The following is a 15,806-nucleotide window of genomic DNA, read 5'->3' as shown; positions in this document are numbered from 1 at the left end:
TTCGGACTGTCCCAACAGAACACAAGCCTTCTGAACACCAAGAAGAGACTGGAAGTGGACATTACTCATTTACAGAATGAGGTCGAAGACAGCATTCAGGAAGCCAGAAATGCAGAGGAGAAAGCAAAGAAAGCGATCACAGATGTGAGTTCTCTTGCTTGCCTCTCTTCCATTTTATACTACCGCAGTCATTTTTACACTTTAGAAAGGCAGCAATCGGGTGGAGGAGAACCAATTCTTCAACACAGGAACAGAAAATATCGGTGACACACAATCTTTCCCACACGGGCCTCACACAGCCTCTGCCCTACTGCTTGCCCCAGAAGACCCCTTCAGTCTAGGTCCTCTACTCATGTTCTGCTAGCAGTCTGTATTGAAGAGGCATCCTGTCTGCCCTTCCCCATACCCACATTCACTTTTGCTTCCAGGATAAATGTAATAGACAGGATAGAACAGGTGGTGGCAAAATTGTAATAGGAAAAGTCTGAACCAAGTCCGGTTTAGACACAGCACAGAAAAGCAGAAATTAAGATTAAAATCATACATGCTTCTATACAAATGCTAGACATGTAAGAAATAAAAAGAGAGAATAGATATGTTTCATTTAAACAAGGCTACAGTTCCACAGCATCAGAAGAAACAAATCTTAGGACTATCTAGGAAAGGTATATGAAAATGAAATAGAAAATGGTTACACTATTGCCTCAAGTCATGGTGCACCTGGGCCTGAAGTGCTGTGTCTAGTTCTGATTGCTCGCCAGCGGCAGTGCTGCAGGTTCCTCTCTGCCCTGTCACATTGGTGACACCTATCCATCCCGGGTTCTGAAGATCTCAGCAGACACAAGCTTTTCATTGTAGTTCGAGATACTCCGGGTCATTTCATTGGCAAAAACTGCTTAGGAGTCTGACTCTTCAGCAAATTTAGGCACCACATGGCCAGATATTCAAAATCATTTGGGACCCCAGAGATGCAGAGTGCTATCTGGTGATACTTCAAGATGCCCCTAACTTCCACTGACTTTTAAAAAATGAAACTTTGGTACTGAGTCATTTGCATGCCTGAATTATTTTTTTCTTGTCATCAACCCTGCCCGTTCTCTAAGGCAGAGTAATTTTAGAAATACAGATACTGAGAAACAGTGACCCTCTTCATATGACAGACCCTTAGCACAGCCATGGCCACTGACTGAGAATGTGGACAGCCATACACCAATGTGAAGCTGGGCGTTGCTCCCAGGGAGAGCGCAGAACTGCCAGGGACGAGGAGGTATATTTGTAACATATCTGTGCACTACAACCAGGCAGCCATGATGGCAGAAGAGCTGAAGAAGGAGCAGGACACCAGCGCCCACCTGGAGAGGATGAAGAGGAATCTGGAACAGACGGTGAAGGACCTGCAGCTCCGTCTGGATGAAGCCGAGCAGCTGGCACTGAAGGGTGGAAGGAAGCAACTCCAGAAACTAGAGGCGAGGGTAGGGTGAAGACTAGGGTAGGCTAAGGTCAAGTTCCTGAGTGGGCCCTTGGTTGCTGGAACCTCTTGGGAAGGTTACAACAGGGACAACCCCAGGTATCTCCAGCAAGTTTGATGAGAGTTACACTGAGTAATCAAACTGTGGGTGAGGAACTTGGGAATGACCTCATAAAAACTGAGTGGGTAAAAATGGTGGCAGATGAACATCAGGGTAGACATATATGGTAACTTATCTAGGGGAAAAATAATTTAAAACATACTTGGGGATGAACTTGGGACTGGCAATTACAGCTCAGGCAAGAGATTTCAGTCTCATCCATGACAGGCCTCAGAAACTGTTCAATGTGCAGTAGAAGCAAAAACCCAAAAGAGAAAAAAATTGGGTGCTTCATTAGGAAAGGCACTGAGAACAAGACAGAGAGCATCACTTGCCACTCTAGTAAATGTACCATGTGCAGTTCTGGTCTCTGCAACTCAAGAAGGACCTGACAGTTAGAGAAGTCTCCAGGGAATGGCAGTTGAGTGGGTGGAGCCTTATGAGGACAGACAAACAAGGCTAGGACTCTTCCGTTTGGAGAGGAGATGGCTGAGGGGGATGTGATCATAGTTTACAGAATCATGACAGCAGTGACCAAGATGTATTCTGAATGGTTATTCATCAAAATGCACAATATGAGAAGTAAGGACACATGATGCAGATCAGGACATCTTCACCTGGAGATCAGTTTAAAAGAAATAAAAGGAAGTACTTTACAGCGTGGGCAGTGAAATTCTAGAACCTGCTGCCATGGGAGGCTGTAGAGGCAGCTGGTACAAGGTTCAAAAAGGGATTAGAAATCAGCAGGTTTATAGACATACTTAAGGGAACAGGCACAGATATGCCACCTTACACCTCTAATCTAATGACTGTGGAAGCTGGACAAGCATGAGGGGAGTAGATAGCGGCCAGGTTTCCATGCTGTCCCTAAATAGTAGATGCTGCTGCCACTCCCAGAGGCAGAGCATTGGGCTAGAGGGACCATTTGCCTGACCCACTTATTGTGCTCTTCAACTGTTCCTGTTCCAAAATACAGCACAACTGACTGGGAATTAGGTGCTCTTGGCTTTGAAAGGAAATATCCACAGAACTAAAAACATTGGTGCCCAGGTTTTACTTATATACACTGCAGAAGAGGCACGGAGGTATGGGAGGTTGTTAAGGACTATTCATGAGGATGAGCTGGACTCAAAGATTACAAATGAAACAGATTTTCCCCATTTACCTGGTGAACATTGACAGAACCCCCCTTCCCTGTTTCAATTTCCTCTTCTCTGACAGATTTAAGCCTAATTTTGATTATAAATGCCCCAGGTATGCACAGCTAAGTTCCTTCTATAAATCACTACGGATTCACACACTATGTCACTGCTAACAGAGCATGGTGAGCAGTTTTTAGATGTTCTAGCCCCAAGAAGCAGCTGCAGGAAGCTGCCCTGCACTGCCACTTTCTCTGCAGCCTTAGTCCACAGGACCCTGGTTCCCAGGATCCTACAGCAGGATCAGCAGCCATTCTTGGCAGCTTGCTGTCTTCACCATGATACTGTGTTTCAGATTAATGAGTTAGAAAACGAGCTTGACGCTGAGCAGAAACGAGGAATAGAGTCACTGAAAGGTGCTCGCAAGTATGAACGAAGGCTGAAGGAGCTCACTTACCAGGTATTTCAAATCCTCTGCCCTCTTACTTGCATCCCCTCAGTCCATCTTCCGAGGCTGACTTGATTTTCACTTCCCGCAGTCTGAAGAGGATACGAAAAATATTCTCCGGCTCCAGGACCTGGTGGACAAGCTGCAGTTAAAAGTGAAAGCGTACAAGAAACAGGCTGAGGAAGCTGTGAGTGCAGGACTCTTTTAAAATCTTTGTGGGCTCTGGGTGGAGATTTCCCAAAGGTCTGGGCTCCCAAGTTCATTAAAATAATTGAATACTCAGTTCGATAGGGTAGCTGTGGCCACAGCCTTTGAATAATCCTTACCTCATAAAGACTTATGGCTCACAACAAAGCAGGCACAGCTGCAATGATCCTGGAGTTGTTGCACTTTTGGAGCCACACTAGCCAATTTTGCCAGCTGGAACTGAGCAGGACTAATTGTTCTGTCCCCAGCTGAGTGCTCATGTTGTTAACAGTAATAGATAGACATGCACGGAGTGCTGGCAATGCAGGGATGTAGCTGTGAGGCTAACCAATAGGTGATGTTACTGTGATGCAGCCATAGGGTGTTTGGTTAACGGTAACAGGGCAATATCAGTTTGTGTCCGTGTCACCGATGGCACTGCATGACTTTCAGGAAGAACAGGCAAACGCTAATCTCTCACGATGCCGCAAGACGCAGCACGAGCTGGAAGAGGCTGAAGAACGAGCTGATATTGCTGAATGTCAGGTTAACAAGTGGCGAGCCAAAAGTCGTGATATTGGAGGACAGGTGAGTTGGAGGGCTGCAGAGAAGGACCGTTCCTGTGCAGCAAGCGCTACAAAGATCTCTGCCCAAACACCTGGCAGCCACAGCTGTATTCCTCCCACTCTTGCACTGGAGTGTCCTCATAAAGGAAGGCCAGAAATTAGCACTTATTCAAAACCAGTGGGTTTTGAAAGTCCTTTTGGTGCCTCCCAAGAGACAGACCAGATATGAGCGACTCTAAGAATCCAGGTCTTTCAGCAGAATTGGGAGATACTGGTTCTTTGCCAGTAATATGGCAGAATATTTGCAACTGCCACAGACCTGAAGCAACCACACAAATAATTCAATTGCTCCAATAACCTCTACATTATCTTCCTTTTTTTATATTTAGAAATCAGAGGAATGAGGTCCCTGACCAGAGCTGCGGCAGGCTCCCTTACAATATAGACTTCTGTGCATCCAACAGAGATATTCATTACTTGCTTCAAGTAACTAGGTGTGCATGGAATTGATCTTTGACCTGGTCATATTTAGCCAACCCTAAGTAGAAGCTGTGAGAAATAAAAATAAACTTGGGTGACACTCTGGTGACTGTAAGGACTATCGATTCGTTATGAGATTGACAGTGAGTGTCTGTGAAGGGATGTAGCAGGTACGGCAGCGGTTCCCAAAGTCCAGGTTATGTCCTATGAAGGGAAAAGGGTTCCCAGGCAATGGGAACACACCCCTCAGTTGTTCTCCACAGTTTCAACTTTCATGCTTGAGAGAAGCTAACAGTTAAATAGGAAAAATACAGAAAAGATCTCTCCCTAAGGCTGTACAGTATCTGTGACTTGAACTGCTCTGTTTTTCCACCTTTGCAGTCCATGGCATAACTCTGTGGGGACGGGGATAGCGTCTCCTCCAGACAGCGCACGTGCATGGGGATCAGCCACGAGTGGAAGGAATGGGTGGGGATCAGCACCCTACACTGGGGGTGTGGGTGTGTGTGTGCTGTGGGCCACGAGTGGAAGGAATGGGTGGGGATCAGCACCCTACACTGGGGGTGTGGGTGTGTGCGTGCTGTGGGATGTGTTGTGTTTGTGGAAGGGAGGGAAAAGGAGGACATCTGGTCCATGCAGTGCCTGTGTGCGGGGGGTGGATCTGCTCCATGCAGCGCGCGCGCGTGTGTGTGTGTGTGTGTGTGTGTGTGTGTGTGTGTCTGCTCCATGCGGTGGGGGATCCGCTCCATGCTGGGGGGGGGGGAGGAGTGGGGGTGGATCTACTCCATTGCGGGAGGGGGGGGGGGGGTGTATCTGCTCCATGCAGTGTGTGCGGAGGTGGGTGGGGGTGGATCTGCTCCATGCAGTGTGTGTGTGGACGGGCTCTGCTCCATGTGGGGAGGGGGGGTGAATCTGCTAGGCCTCTGCCCGTCCGCCGCCCCCCCGGAGCCCCTCGGCCGCACCGGGAAGCCCCCTCACCCCCCCCCCCCGGGGCGGCAGGGAGGCGGTGGGGGCTCCCGGTAGGCAGCGCTCGGGGCGGGGCCGCCGCCGGGGCGCGGGAGCCCTGCCAGCGGGAGCCCTGCCTGCGCCCGGCCGCGGCGGCAGGGGGCGCTGCCGCGCCGCGGCGCGGACGGCGGCGAGGGGGCGGGGGGGGGCGCCTTCCCCTGCGCGCCGCGGGGCCCGAGGCGCGGGGGGCGGCGGCGGGCTGAAGTGCCGGAGCGGCCCCCGCTCTTCGAGGCCGCCCGGCCCGGGCCAGCAGCCTCCTCCGGGAGCGGGGCCAGGGCCGAGCCCTCCGTCTGTCCCGGGAGCCCGCCGGGGAGGCTCTGCCCTGACGGGCTCTCTGCCAGCTCCAGGCTTCTCCCCCTCTGAGACGCCGGGGTTTGGGCTCCTGCCCCCAAGTACCGCTCCGAGTCCCTGTGTTTCGTGTTTCGGAGCCCTCCCTGGTGATCAGGGTCCTCGCAGGCAAGGGGAGGGGATGCTCTGGCTGCGTTGCCCAGCGCAGGTCTTTGCTGAGCTGCTCGTCATTGTCTAAGTGAAAAAGGACTGTTTCTGAAAAGCAAAAATGTTTTGGAGCACATTAACAGCTTCAGATTTTTCATTTTAAAATGTCTGGTGGATGTTTGCTGTCTGCAGGAGCCGGACTTTGCCGGGTGGTCGTGTTCAGCCAGGTGGTCACGTCCAAGTGACAGCCAGTGGCTCTGGCCGTTTTCCTCAGTCTTGTTCTTGTCTTCAGGCACAAGTGCCATCACCACACATCAGCTGGTCACCCTTGTCAAGGTCCCTGCCTCCTCCCGTTTACATTCAGTACCACATCCCCTCAATGCTCCTTCCCTCCATGTCATTCCTTTCTCCTCTTGTCTCCTCCTATTTATCTGTCACTTGTTCTCGTACGTTGTGTTCCGTTTGGGTTTCTGTCATCCTTCTCCTGTGTTTTATACCCTGTCATCACTGCTGGCTGTAACCCATGCGCCTCCTGACTGGTCATCCTCCCGTTCACGTTCAGGGTCCTTGGTCAGGGTCCAGTCATGGCTCTCTGATATTTTGTCTGCTAATGCCCCATCAGACGATGATCTGCCATCACTGCCTGTCAAGCTGACAAAAATCATCTTATTGTTTCTTTTCCCCTGCTCCATGGCTACCTGCCATCATTGGCTCTAGCTTGCATGTTCTTCAGCGTGGCATTTTCTGTTGTCGGAGATGGATGTGGACAGCCCGGTCACAAACACAGCAGTCTGTGACTGGAACTGTCATCGTGTCCAACCCCCTCAAACTGCCAGGTCCTGCCCACACTCTCACATGATATAATATGGTTTTCATTGCACAGCTGTGCACATTAGGACCACGTCTGCCCCAGCCAACAAACAGTGCTGTGATAAGCACAATGCTAGCAGACAAATCAGTAGATTAGCAGGGTTTATCCTTTTGTTAAGTACAAACCTGTTCTCAACGCTCTTATTTGTACATAAAGGAAGAAAAATTGAAAGAACGAGAAACAGCTCCTGCATGGGAGGTTTGTTCTGCAGGAGTGGTTTTAAGGCTATTTTTTCTTTAATATGATGATGGCTGCAAACATATTTATAAAGCTGAAATAAAAGCCTTTGTCTGAAAATTTCTTTGCACTCCCAGAAGCTTCTAGATGTGCTTTGTAGTTGTCATGAGATCTATAGAGCCCTCTGAGTCCTTTGCTTGTCCCAGTATACCAGGAAGGGAGAGGTAATGGAATGACCAGATGCATGTGCATGAGCCAGCACTGCTTTTTCTTGGCATGCTGGCCAGCAGTAGGAAGGATCATTTTGTGTGATCACCTGTCTCTCCGCAGGAGTATTTCAGTAAACTAGCCTGTTAGGTGTTTAGGCCATACATTAGCATTACTGGCTTCCTTTTGTGACCACAGAACATGTCACCTTGCTCACTCAAGACAGCTCTGGGAGAAAGGCAGAAGAGACAGGGTGAAGGTTAAAGACTCAGTCCAAATCTATGCTACTCGCCACCTCTGCGCAGGGGCACAGTGCACTGTCCAAGCTGATGGTTTGAACAATGCTCAGGCCAAAGGCTTGAATTGCTCTTAGGCTGATGAAAAAAAAAAAAAACAGGCCACGCCTTTAACTTAGCTGTAAATGTGAAAATGACAGCAAACATCCATGTCATCTGCTCCTCAAAAACAGCTCACTGTTCAGCTAAGTATCTCCACACAGAGAGCAACTGAGCAAGCCATTGGGCCTCCAGAGACTGGCAAGAACTTGAACGCAGGTATGTGCCGAGCAGTTCCAGTGGGCAACTCTAGACTATTCCCAGCTCAGAGATTTTTGTATTTCTGTATCTCTCTGCTTAGTTCTTGCCACTAAATTTATACAATACACAGGTATGTATTAGCATTCTGAAGAGAAGCAGACGGTTTCTGGAAAATAGGAGAGGGACTGAGGAGACAAAAAAAAAAAATCCCCCCCCCCCAAAAGCCCAGGAAGTTGGAAGGAAATTGAAATAGGGTAACTGCTAGGTTTTCAAAATAAACTTGATTTATTTCTTTAAGAACAAGAAATGTACTATTTTTCATTTAGTTGAACCAGAGGTAGTGTGAGATATACTTAGGAAAAAGAGGACAGACTCTTTATTTTAGAACAAATAAGCTTATTAAGAGAGCTGGAGCTCTGTCATACCTCAATGTATACTAAGAATAACTCTTACTAGTTTGCCTATCTGTGAAGTCAGAAGGAGGATTAAAATGCTGATTTAAAAACACACCATGCACACACAAAGCTCATCCCTTCTAGGCATGGTGCCTGCTCCTCCTTTGAGGTCCTGGGGGAATGGATGGAAGTGGGATTCATTCCAGTGGCCTACAAGATTCTCTTTCAAGCCTGCAGAGCCTTTTGCTAGGAAAAGGGTAAATTGTGCTGAGAGTTACAGCCCCTTTGCTTATGTCTGTGACCAACATCAGACTTTGTACAGCTCCAAAAACTTTTTGCAGAAAACTGAAATTTCTCAGGTATGAAACTGGGCTCCCATGTGCCACCATTGCTCCTTACTTGTACTAGCAAACACAGCAGGAGAGGACTCAGGGTTTGACCCTTTTTAATTACATGATAAATTTGGTCTAATTCACCTCATACATTTGTTCTAATTCCTGAAATAATAAATCCTCTTTATATTTTCAAGCTGGGACAAAACAACTCCGTGCGTCAGTACAGACTGGGGATTGACTGCTAGGGTGCAGCCCTGCAGAAAAGGCCTTGGGATTCAGGTGGAAAACAAGTTGGACCTGTGTCAGCAGTGCTCCCCTGCAGTAATAATACTAACTAATCATAGGATTGCATTAGTAAGTAGCCAGTAAGTAGCCAGCAGGTGGATGGATGTGGTTATTCCCCTCTGCCTGGCACTGGGGAGGCTGCATCTGCAATACCATGCTCAGTTTTGGGACACTCCCCCCCATTATATGGGAGCTGTTGACATACTGGAGAGTATTCAACAAAAGCCCCTAGTATCGGTCAGCCGGAGCGTGTGCCATATGAGGAGATGCGAAGGGCATTAGATTCATTTGGCCTGGAGAAGAGAAGGCTAGCGGGGGATCTAACTGCAGACTAACACTGCTGAAAAGGGGGTTGCGAATTAAGATGCATCCAAGCTTTTCCTGCAAGTGCACAGTTAAAGGACAAGAGGCAATGGTCTCATGTTGCAAACCAGGGAAATTCTTTTTCGACAAAAGGAACACATTATTGACCGTGAGAGCGGTGCAGCCCTAGGACAGGCTGCCTAGAGAGGTTGCGGAATATCCATCCTTGGGGATTTCCAGGATATATGTGGATGGACAAGGCCCTGAGCAACTTCATCTAGTTTTGAAGTCAGCCCTGCTTTGAGTAGAAGATAAAATCTGATAAAATTCTTTCTGATAAAATCTTCTGCATATTTCCTTTCTTTCAGCTATTTCTTAAGTACCAAACCTTGCTAGATATATGAAGATCGTCGTGCTTTTTTTATACCAATATGGATCACTGCCCCAGGTAGTCCCTACGGCTACCTTCAGTCTTTTGGGCAGCTCCAGGTCCAGGTGAAATTGCAGGGTGCCAGGAACAGTGACCCTACTTTTTCCCACTGACCTACTGCAGTTGGCAGAGATGCAGAGTAGCCTGGAAATATAAGAGAAAAGGCTGGAGAGAGTCATCTGTGCGGGCTGAGAAGAATGTGGGAGGTGGAAGAGTCACTAGGTGGATCCTCATTGGAAAATGGAGTGAGGAAAAGGTTGGCCACAGTGAGCAGTGCTGTGCTGCGTCTTTGTCGGAAGCAAGTAGTGGACTTGCAGCGCCCGTTTGCAGAGGCAGTTTACTGACAACCTGTTGTTTGTAAATGTGTGTCAGCAACAGCAGATTTTAAAGATTAAAGCTGTCAAGGGAAAACTAATGCTGAGTTTCCAAGAGTTTATGGGATTGAATCCTCATCTTCAATACTACTCAGGATGAACATAGTTCTTGCCTAATTCTTAGAGACTTTCCTGTATGAGTCATTGTTCACGAGAGAATAGCAGCTTTATACACAGATGGTTGCAGAACAGAGACACCATTGAGAGGAAAACACTGAGACATCTATGTCCTGCAGATACAGGCACACACATATACACAGATCAACAACTTTATCTACAGAAAGCAGTCAGTCCTGCTCAGTGTGTTCAGGCAGAATCTCTGCTCTTTCATGACATAAGAAATCCCTGATGGAATTCAAGTAATGAGCAATTCATGCTGAAGAGGGAAGCTTAGTGTCAGTGAAATATCAATGTCCAAGCTAGCACACCCAGAGGGAGTTTGGCTGGAGGACTGCCTAGCTGGATTGCTCTTCTTAGCTGGCCAGAAGCCCAGTTCTCCATGGGATCAAAAGAAAAGATCAGATGCTCTGGGACCCAGCAAGCTGTTGTAGATGATCTGGCAAGTCCAGATCACACCACTAAGACTGATACTAAGCCAGAGAGAAGGAGGTTTGAAGGAAGGTTTAGGTGCTTTCATCAGAGTCCTCTTGGGATGTTTTCCTGCTTTTCCAGTGCCTCTGCATGTGATCTTGGACAAGTCCCTTAAGACCCTTCAAGTAGGTGATTCATGTAGGTTCATGCCCACATCTCCACATGCAGGTAACATACAGTTCAGTGGTTCAGGTTTGGACATCAGTGCAACTATAACAAGTATAAAGGTCACTGTGGGCGGGTTGTGCCTATGATTGTGGGCCAGCACTGCCTCAGATGAAACAGGCAAGGGACAGGTTCCAAAATATAGTGCCTGCACTGGAAACCCTGGCTACAGAATTTTATGGATGCCAAAAGTTTGCATGGGATCAAAAAATAACAAGCTTGTTTCCTAAATAATGGAAACAAGCTATTAAATATACGTCTATATTTATACCTAAATATACCTCAAGATACCACCTCTAACTGGGGAAGACCTGAGCTATCACTTGCTGGAAATCAAGAGGATGTTCTACAGAAATATCTCTCCGCACCTGTCCTTTTCCCTAGACTTCTGCTATTAGATATTGCTGGAAACAGGATAATAAACCAGACCGACCTGTGGTCTGATCCAGAACTAGTTGTCTTATGTTGTTGTATAACACTTAGAAGTTGAAACCCAAATGGCTACAGCTTGCTTGTTACTGATACTGAAAGTATATGATTTATAGGTAATGCCTTTCTTCCTTTCAATGTCTTTTCCATTTAGCATGAAATAGTTAAACATTCAATAAATAAAATTGTGTGACCTAGTGTTTATAGAGCTGGAAGAAGAGAGGACAAGGCTACAGTATCTGCTCTAATGAATATAAATGCTTAGGAACCATTGAGGTGGTCTAGAGTCAAGCCTGTCCTCTTCTTTGTGAGCATCCTGACCACCATGAAATGCCCTGGATATGCCCTGCATATTTAGTTTGCACCAAGAGGAATAGCAGCGAGGTGGCCTGAGGGAAGCTCTCTCCTGAAGTTCTGTAGCCAGCTGATTGGAGCGCGTTGTTGTGACTTAGGCTTTCCAGAGCCCCAGGACGAGGGAGATGAATGCTGAACTGCTGGAGGGAAGGCATGGCATCACCATTTCAAACAAGGGGTTTGTGACAACTGGCTGCTGTTGACACCTAACTCTCAGGCGAAGAGTTAGAGTTATGAGTCACATTTATATGACCAAATATGTGCCTGTCATGTAACAGGGTGGGACCTGCCCTGCCTCTCAAATAGGAAATATGTTGACTGGAAGTAGGCTGATGTTATCGGAACAGTTTGTTATTCTCAGCCTGCTTCCAAGAAAGGAGGTGAATGGAAGCAGTCAGCTCTCCAGGTGAATTATCCCGGCAGGCAAATCCAGTTTAGTCTCAGGTGAATCACCACAAGCTGTTTGTTCATGTAATATCACTGTCCATTTATAGACAGAGACTATGTTTGTTTATGTCTGACTAAAACAGTAGGTACAGCTCTGGGCACTGTTACGACAAAGATGACTAAACCTGCCCTGGAACATCACTAAGTTTTACAAAGGCCACAGCCAGGCAACGTACTGCATGTCTGATCCTATTTTCAGAGTTGACCTTGTACTAGGGGAGTTCCAAGGTCAGCAGAGCCACAAGAAACACTGCTAAAGGCAGAAATCAAAGGTAAAGCCATTCTGTATCAAGTACATTTTTTTAATTGTGTTTGAATCACATATTTGGTCATATGAACATGACTCATAACTCTGAGTCCTCTCCTTGGAACGTGTGAGGTCCTGGATGCTTAAATTTCCAAGTGTGATACTCAAGAATATCTGGCTTAGGAAATCCCTAAACTGCAGTTTGGTAGCTGATGGGAGAGTATTCAAGGGAAGCACTGCTATGTGTTGTCCTGCTCTTTCACTCCACCCTATGCATTCTCTTTGAGTTGCTGTCAGAAAGAAGACTGTAGATTACCTGAAATTTTGTTCGGAGCTCCTGTATCTGTTCTTATGACTTGGTGTTCAAAGCATTGAGAATGGTCCCTTCCATCAAAAGCTATAGCTTTTAAGCATTTTAACAACTGGAAGTACCTTTTGTGTACAGGCTCAGAACATTTCCTCTCCAACAACAGAACTAATTTCTGCTAGTCATTTAGACTTCAAAGGTCATTTAAAGATCCAGTGCTACATGTGGTTTCTTTTTAGTCTCTTTCTTTCCTGGTTCTTGGCCTCAGGAGATCTCCTGGTGTTGCTGTGTCTTGCAAACAGGTATGGCCAATCAATTATTCATGTGAATCTCCAGTTCATTGTGACTAAAAAACTCTCCCATGCACCTATGCCAACCCTTTCTCATTTTGAGCTCTGCAGGATCTTTTCAGTGAAGACAGCAGGAGTAATTTAGCTCTTTTCCATGGGCTAGACAGATTGTCAGATGTTGCTTTAAACAAACAAAACACTGACCATGCTGCTTCTACAGCTGTCATTTGTGAACTTTCTTCTGTTACTCCCAAGACGTTCTGAGGTCCCTCTTCAGGGAATCTGCCCATCTGTAGAGGGTTTGTTTTAGTGGTGTCATTTTAAGCTCCAGGTACAATCTGTAAAATCCTGGAATAAATTCTCTCTGACTGGATAACCATAACTGAGGCTCTCTGACTGTTATATGAAGTTGGCTCTTTCTCATTCACAGATAGCATTTCAGTGACACTAAGGTTTGTTAAAAAGTTAGATGTCTAAGGCTGAGGTCTTCACCCTAGGCTCTTTGGTAGCAGACAGGGAGAAAAAGGTCCTTTCAAGGTGAGATTCCTCTCACCCTAACACAGTATATGTTCATGTGACACTAATTTTAGAATTGGTTTCTCATTCCTAAGTGGAATATTGTCATGGTTTAACCCCAGTCAGCAACTGAGCACCACGCAGCCGCTCGCTCACTCCCCCCCGGTGGGATGGGGGAGGGAATCAGAAGAGTAAAAGTGAGAAAACTCGTGGGTTGAGATAAAAACAGTTTAATAGGTAAAGCAAAAGCCACGCATGCCAGCAAAGCAAAACAAGGAATTCATTCACTGCTTCCCATCAGCAGGCAGGTGTTCAGCCATCTCCAGGAAAGCAGGGCTCCATCATGCGTAAAGGCTACTTGGGAAGACAAATGCCATCACCCCAACGTCCCCCCCGCTCCTTCTTCTTCCCCCAGCTTTATATGCTGAGCATGATGCCGTATGGTCTGGAATGTCCCCTTGGTCAGCTGGGGTCAGCTGTCCCAGCCGTGTCCCCTCCCAGCTTCTTGTGCACCCCCAGCCCACCCACTGGTGGGGTGGGGTGAGAAGCAGAAAAGGCCTTGACTCTGTGTAAGCACTGCTCAGCAGTAACCAAAACATCCCTGTGTTATCAACACTGTTTCCAGCACAAATCCAAAACATAGCCCCATACTAGCTACTATGAAGAAAATTAACTCTGTCCCAGCCAAAACCAGCACAAATACTCTCCTAGAACAGATGACAGAGTGAATATGACAGTTGTGATGGCTCAGGAAATAAATTTGGAGAGATCTTACAGCCAGAGGGATCGTTTTGATCATTCAGTCAGACCTGTTGAGTACTGGCTGGAGAACACCTGCATCCAGCCAAGATGCTTGAGCTTAGCTGGAACAGATGATAGAAAACAAGGCTCAGACTGAAAGCTGACCAATTCATTCCAATGCCTGGTACTCTTGAAGTTGCAAACCTGCATGTTTCTGGGATGGCTTCTGTATCTGCCATCTAGTGACTCTGGCTCTGATATCCTATGCTAGATAAAAAAGCTTTCTATGCTCAGAAATTATTTTCCTCATAGACAGTAAATGTCACCCTTTAACATCCTTCACGATAAAGACAATACATGATGCAGAAGCAAACATAGGTCTTAGCCTTTGGTAAGACCTGCTCCCTTTGAAGAAGCAAAGCCATTTGCAAGTTTAGGAGAAGGACCAGACGTATCTCAAGAGAAACTAACCATGTAATTACCTGCACAATGAAATGAGGATTACTTATGGGACCTATTCAAGAGATATGTACCTCCAGTGACTGCAAGGGATCCTCTGACATGAACAGAACCCTTCTGATTACAGACTGGACATTCATACACGAGCCAAAGTGAAGTTGTAGTAACAGGTTTAGAAAGAAAATGCAAACTAAGAATGAAGTTAGTGTTTACCTTTGGGCTTGCCTGCTGAAAAGCTGAAGCTTCTAATTGCTTCAGGAAGTGGACAACCCTAGGACTAAAACCCTGCTAGAGGCTTTCACATCGAGAAAGTTCACACAAAGACGGACAGAAGCCTGCAAAAATATCAGAAAGGGAGGTAAAGAGAAAGCAGAACAAGTCGGAAGTATAAAAATAGCAGAGGAAAAAAACATCAGAGAATAAACCAAAGAAAAATATTTAAGTATTCTGGCAACATTAAACATAAGAAAAGTAAAATTTAGACTAAAACTCATTGTTGTACACAAAAGCTCTAAACTATTCGGATCTGTGTTCCAACATAGGCAGAGCTGGGTTTGTATATGCTGAAGAAAAATATGGGTTTTTTTGTTTGATTTCAGTTCTTGTCATCTATAAACGGCATTGTTAGAGACTACTGCTGATAGATGTTCCTGGACGTGTGCCATGATATCAGGTCTGTTGCTTTTTGCCAAGCAAGGCACAGCTGGTGTGATAATAACACATAATGGATCATAGTTCAATAATGATCAGCTTAAATGCTTATCAAAAGGGAATGATTTTAAGCAATTTACCACAAATTCAGAGAATCAAAAATAGAACTGTGGAAAGTAGTCCGAAAGTTTTTGAAAGAATCCTAAGAAAAAACGCTGAAGAGCTCAGCTCAGATTGCTGCTTAGCCTGTCTAAATGAAGGACAGCTACATTGAAAGTCACCTTCTGAAATGTTCAGGAGAAAGGGTATAGTCAGGCTACCTGATTACTCACTTCAAAGAAAAAAGTATTGCTAATTTGTAAAAATCCAGGAAAACAGACATAGAAAAATAATAAAGTGTCACATAAATAAAAAGCCTGTGCAGCCCCAGGTCAGGAGACACACACATGGTGGTACATTATGGGCACAGAAGGTGGTAGTTGTTCTGAACTTGCCCCTCACTACTGATTGCAAAGCAAGAACAAATCAAAAGGAGAAATGGGAGGCTCTTCCTCCATGAAAAATGATGGAAGAGAAAGGAATCTGATTCTTAGAAACAGGACAAGCCATTGCGGGAGTTAGTGGTCCGATGGGGTCTGTGAAGAGGACTGGGCTCACAGGAAAACACCACAAATTGTGCAAAACTTGGAGTGACTCATAGAAGCGCCTGCGTCCTTTCCGTTGGAACAGAAGTTGATGTATGTGCCTTGAAGTGCAGGACCCACACCAGGACCTGCTCCCTGAAACGAGTTGCACAAGCACGTGGCTGTGCTTACACACAGATGGCCACACACAGGTGGAATACCTGACTTGCACGCACTGTAGTAGGT

At 46.3% G+C, this 15,806-nt stretch overlaps 1 protein-coding gene across 1 annotated transcript in view; it reads left to right on the top strand.

The window, feature by feature from the left end:
• LOC142417957 (myosin heavy chain, skeletal muscle, adult-like) overlaps positions 1-4,311 on the top strand; it is a 34,637-nt gene extending 30,326 nt beyond the window's left edge. The window contains exons 34-39 of the mRNA XM_075519171.1: positions 19-144; positions 1,302-1,472; positions 3,063-3,167; positions 3,247-3,342; positions 3,795-3,929; positions 4,297-4,311. Coding sequence (XP_075375286.1) covers positions 19-144; positions 1,302-1,472; positions 3,063-3,167; positions 3,247-3,342; positions 3,795-3,929; positions 4,297-4,311 — 648 coding nt within the window. The remainder of the gene's footprint in view (positions 1-18; positions 145-1,301; positions 1,473-3,062; positions 3,168-3,246; positions 3,343-3,794; positions 3,930-4,296) is intronic.
• Positions 4,312-15,806: the final 11,495 nt, after the last annotated feature.

Source organism: Mycteria americana, chromosome 16, assembly GCF_035582795.1.
Source record: "Mycteria americana isolate JAX WOST 10 ecotype Jacksonville Zoo and Gardens chromosome 16, USCA_MyAme_1.0, whole genome shotgun sequence".
Classification (NCBI taxonomy): domain Eukaryota; kingdom Metazoa; phylum Chordata; class Aves; order Ciconiiformes; family Ciconiidae; genus Mycteria; species Mycteria americana.
The sequence above is the reverse complement of the archived record's forward strand: the minus strand, read 5'-3'. Positions and strand labels throughout refer to the sequence as shown.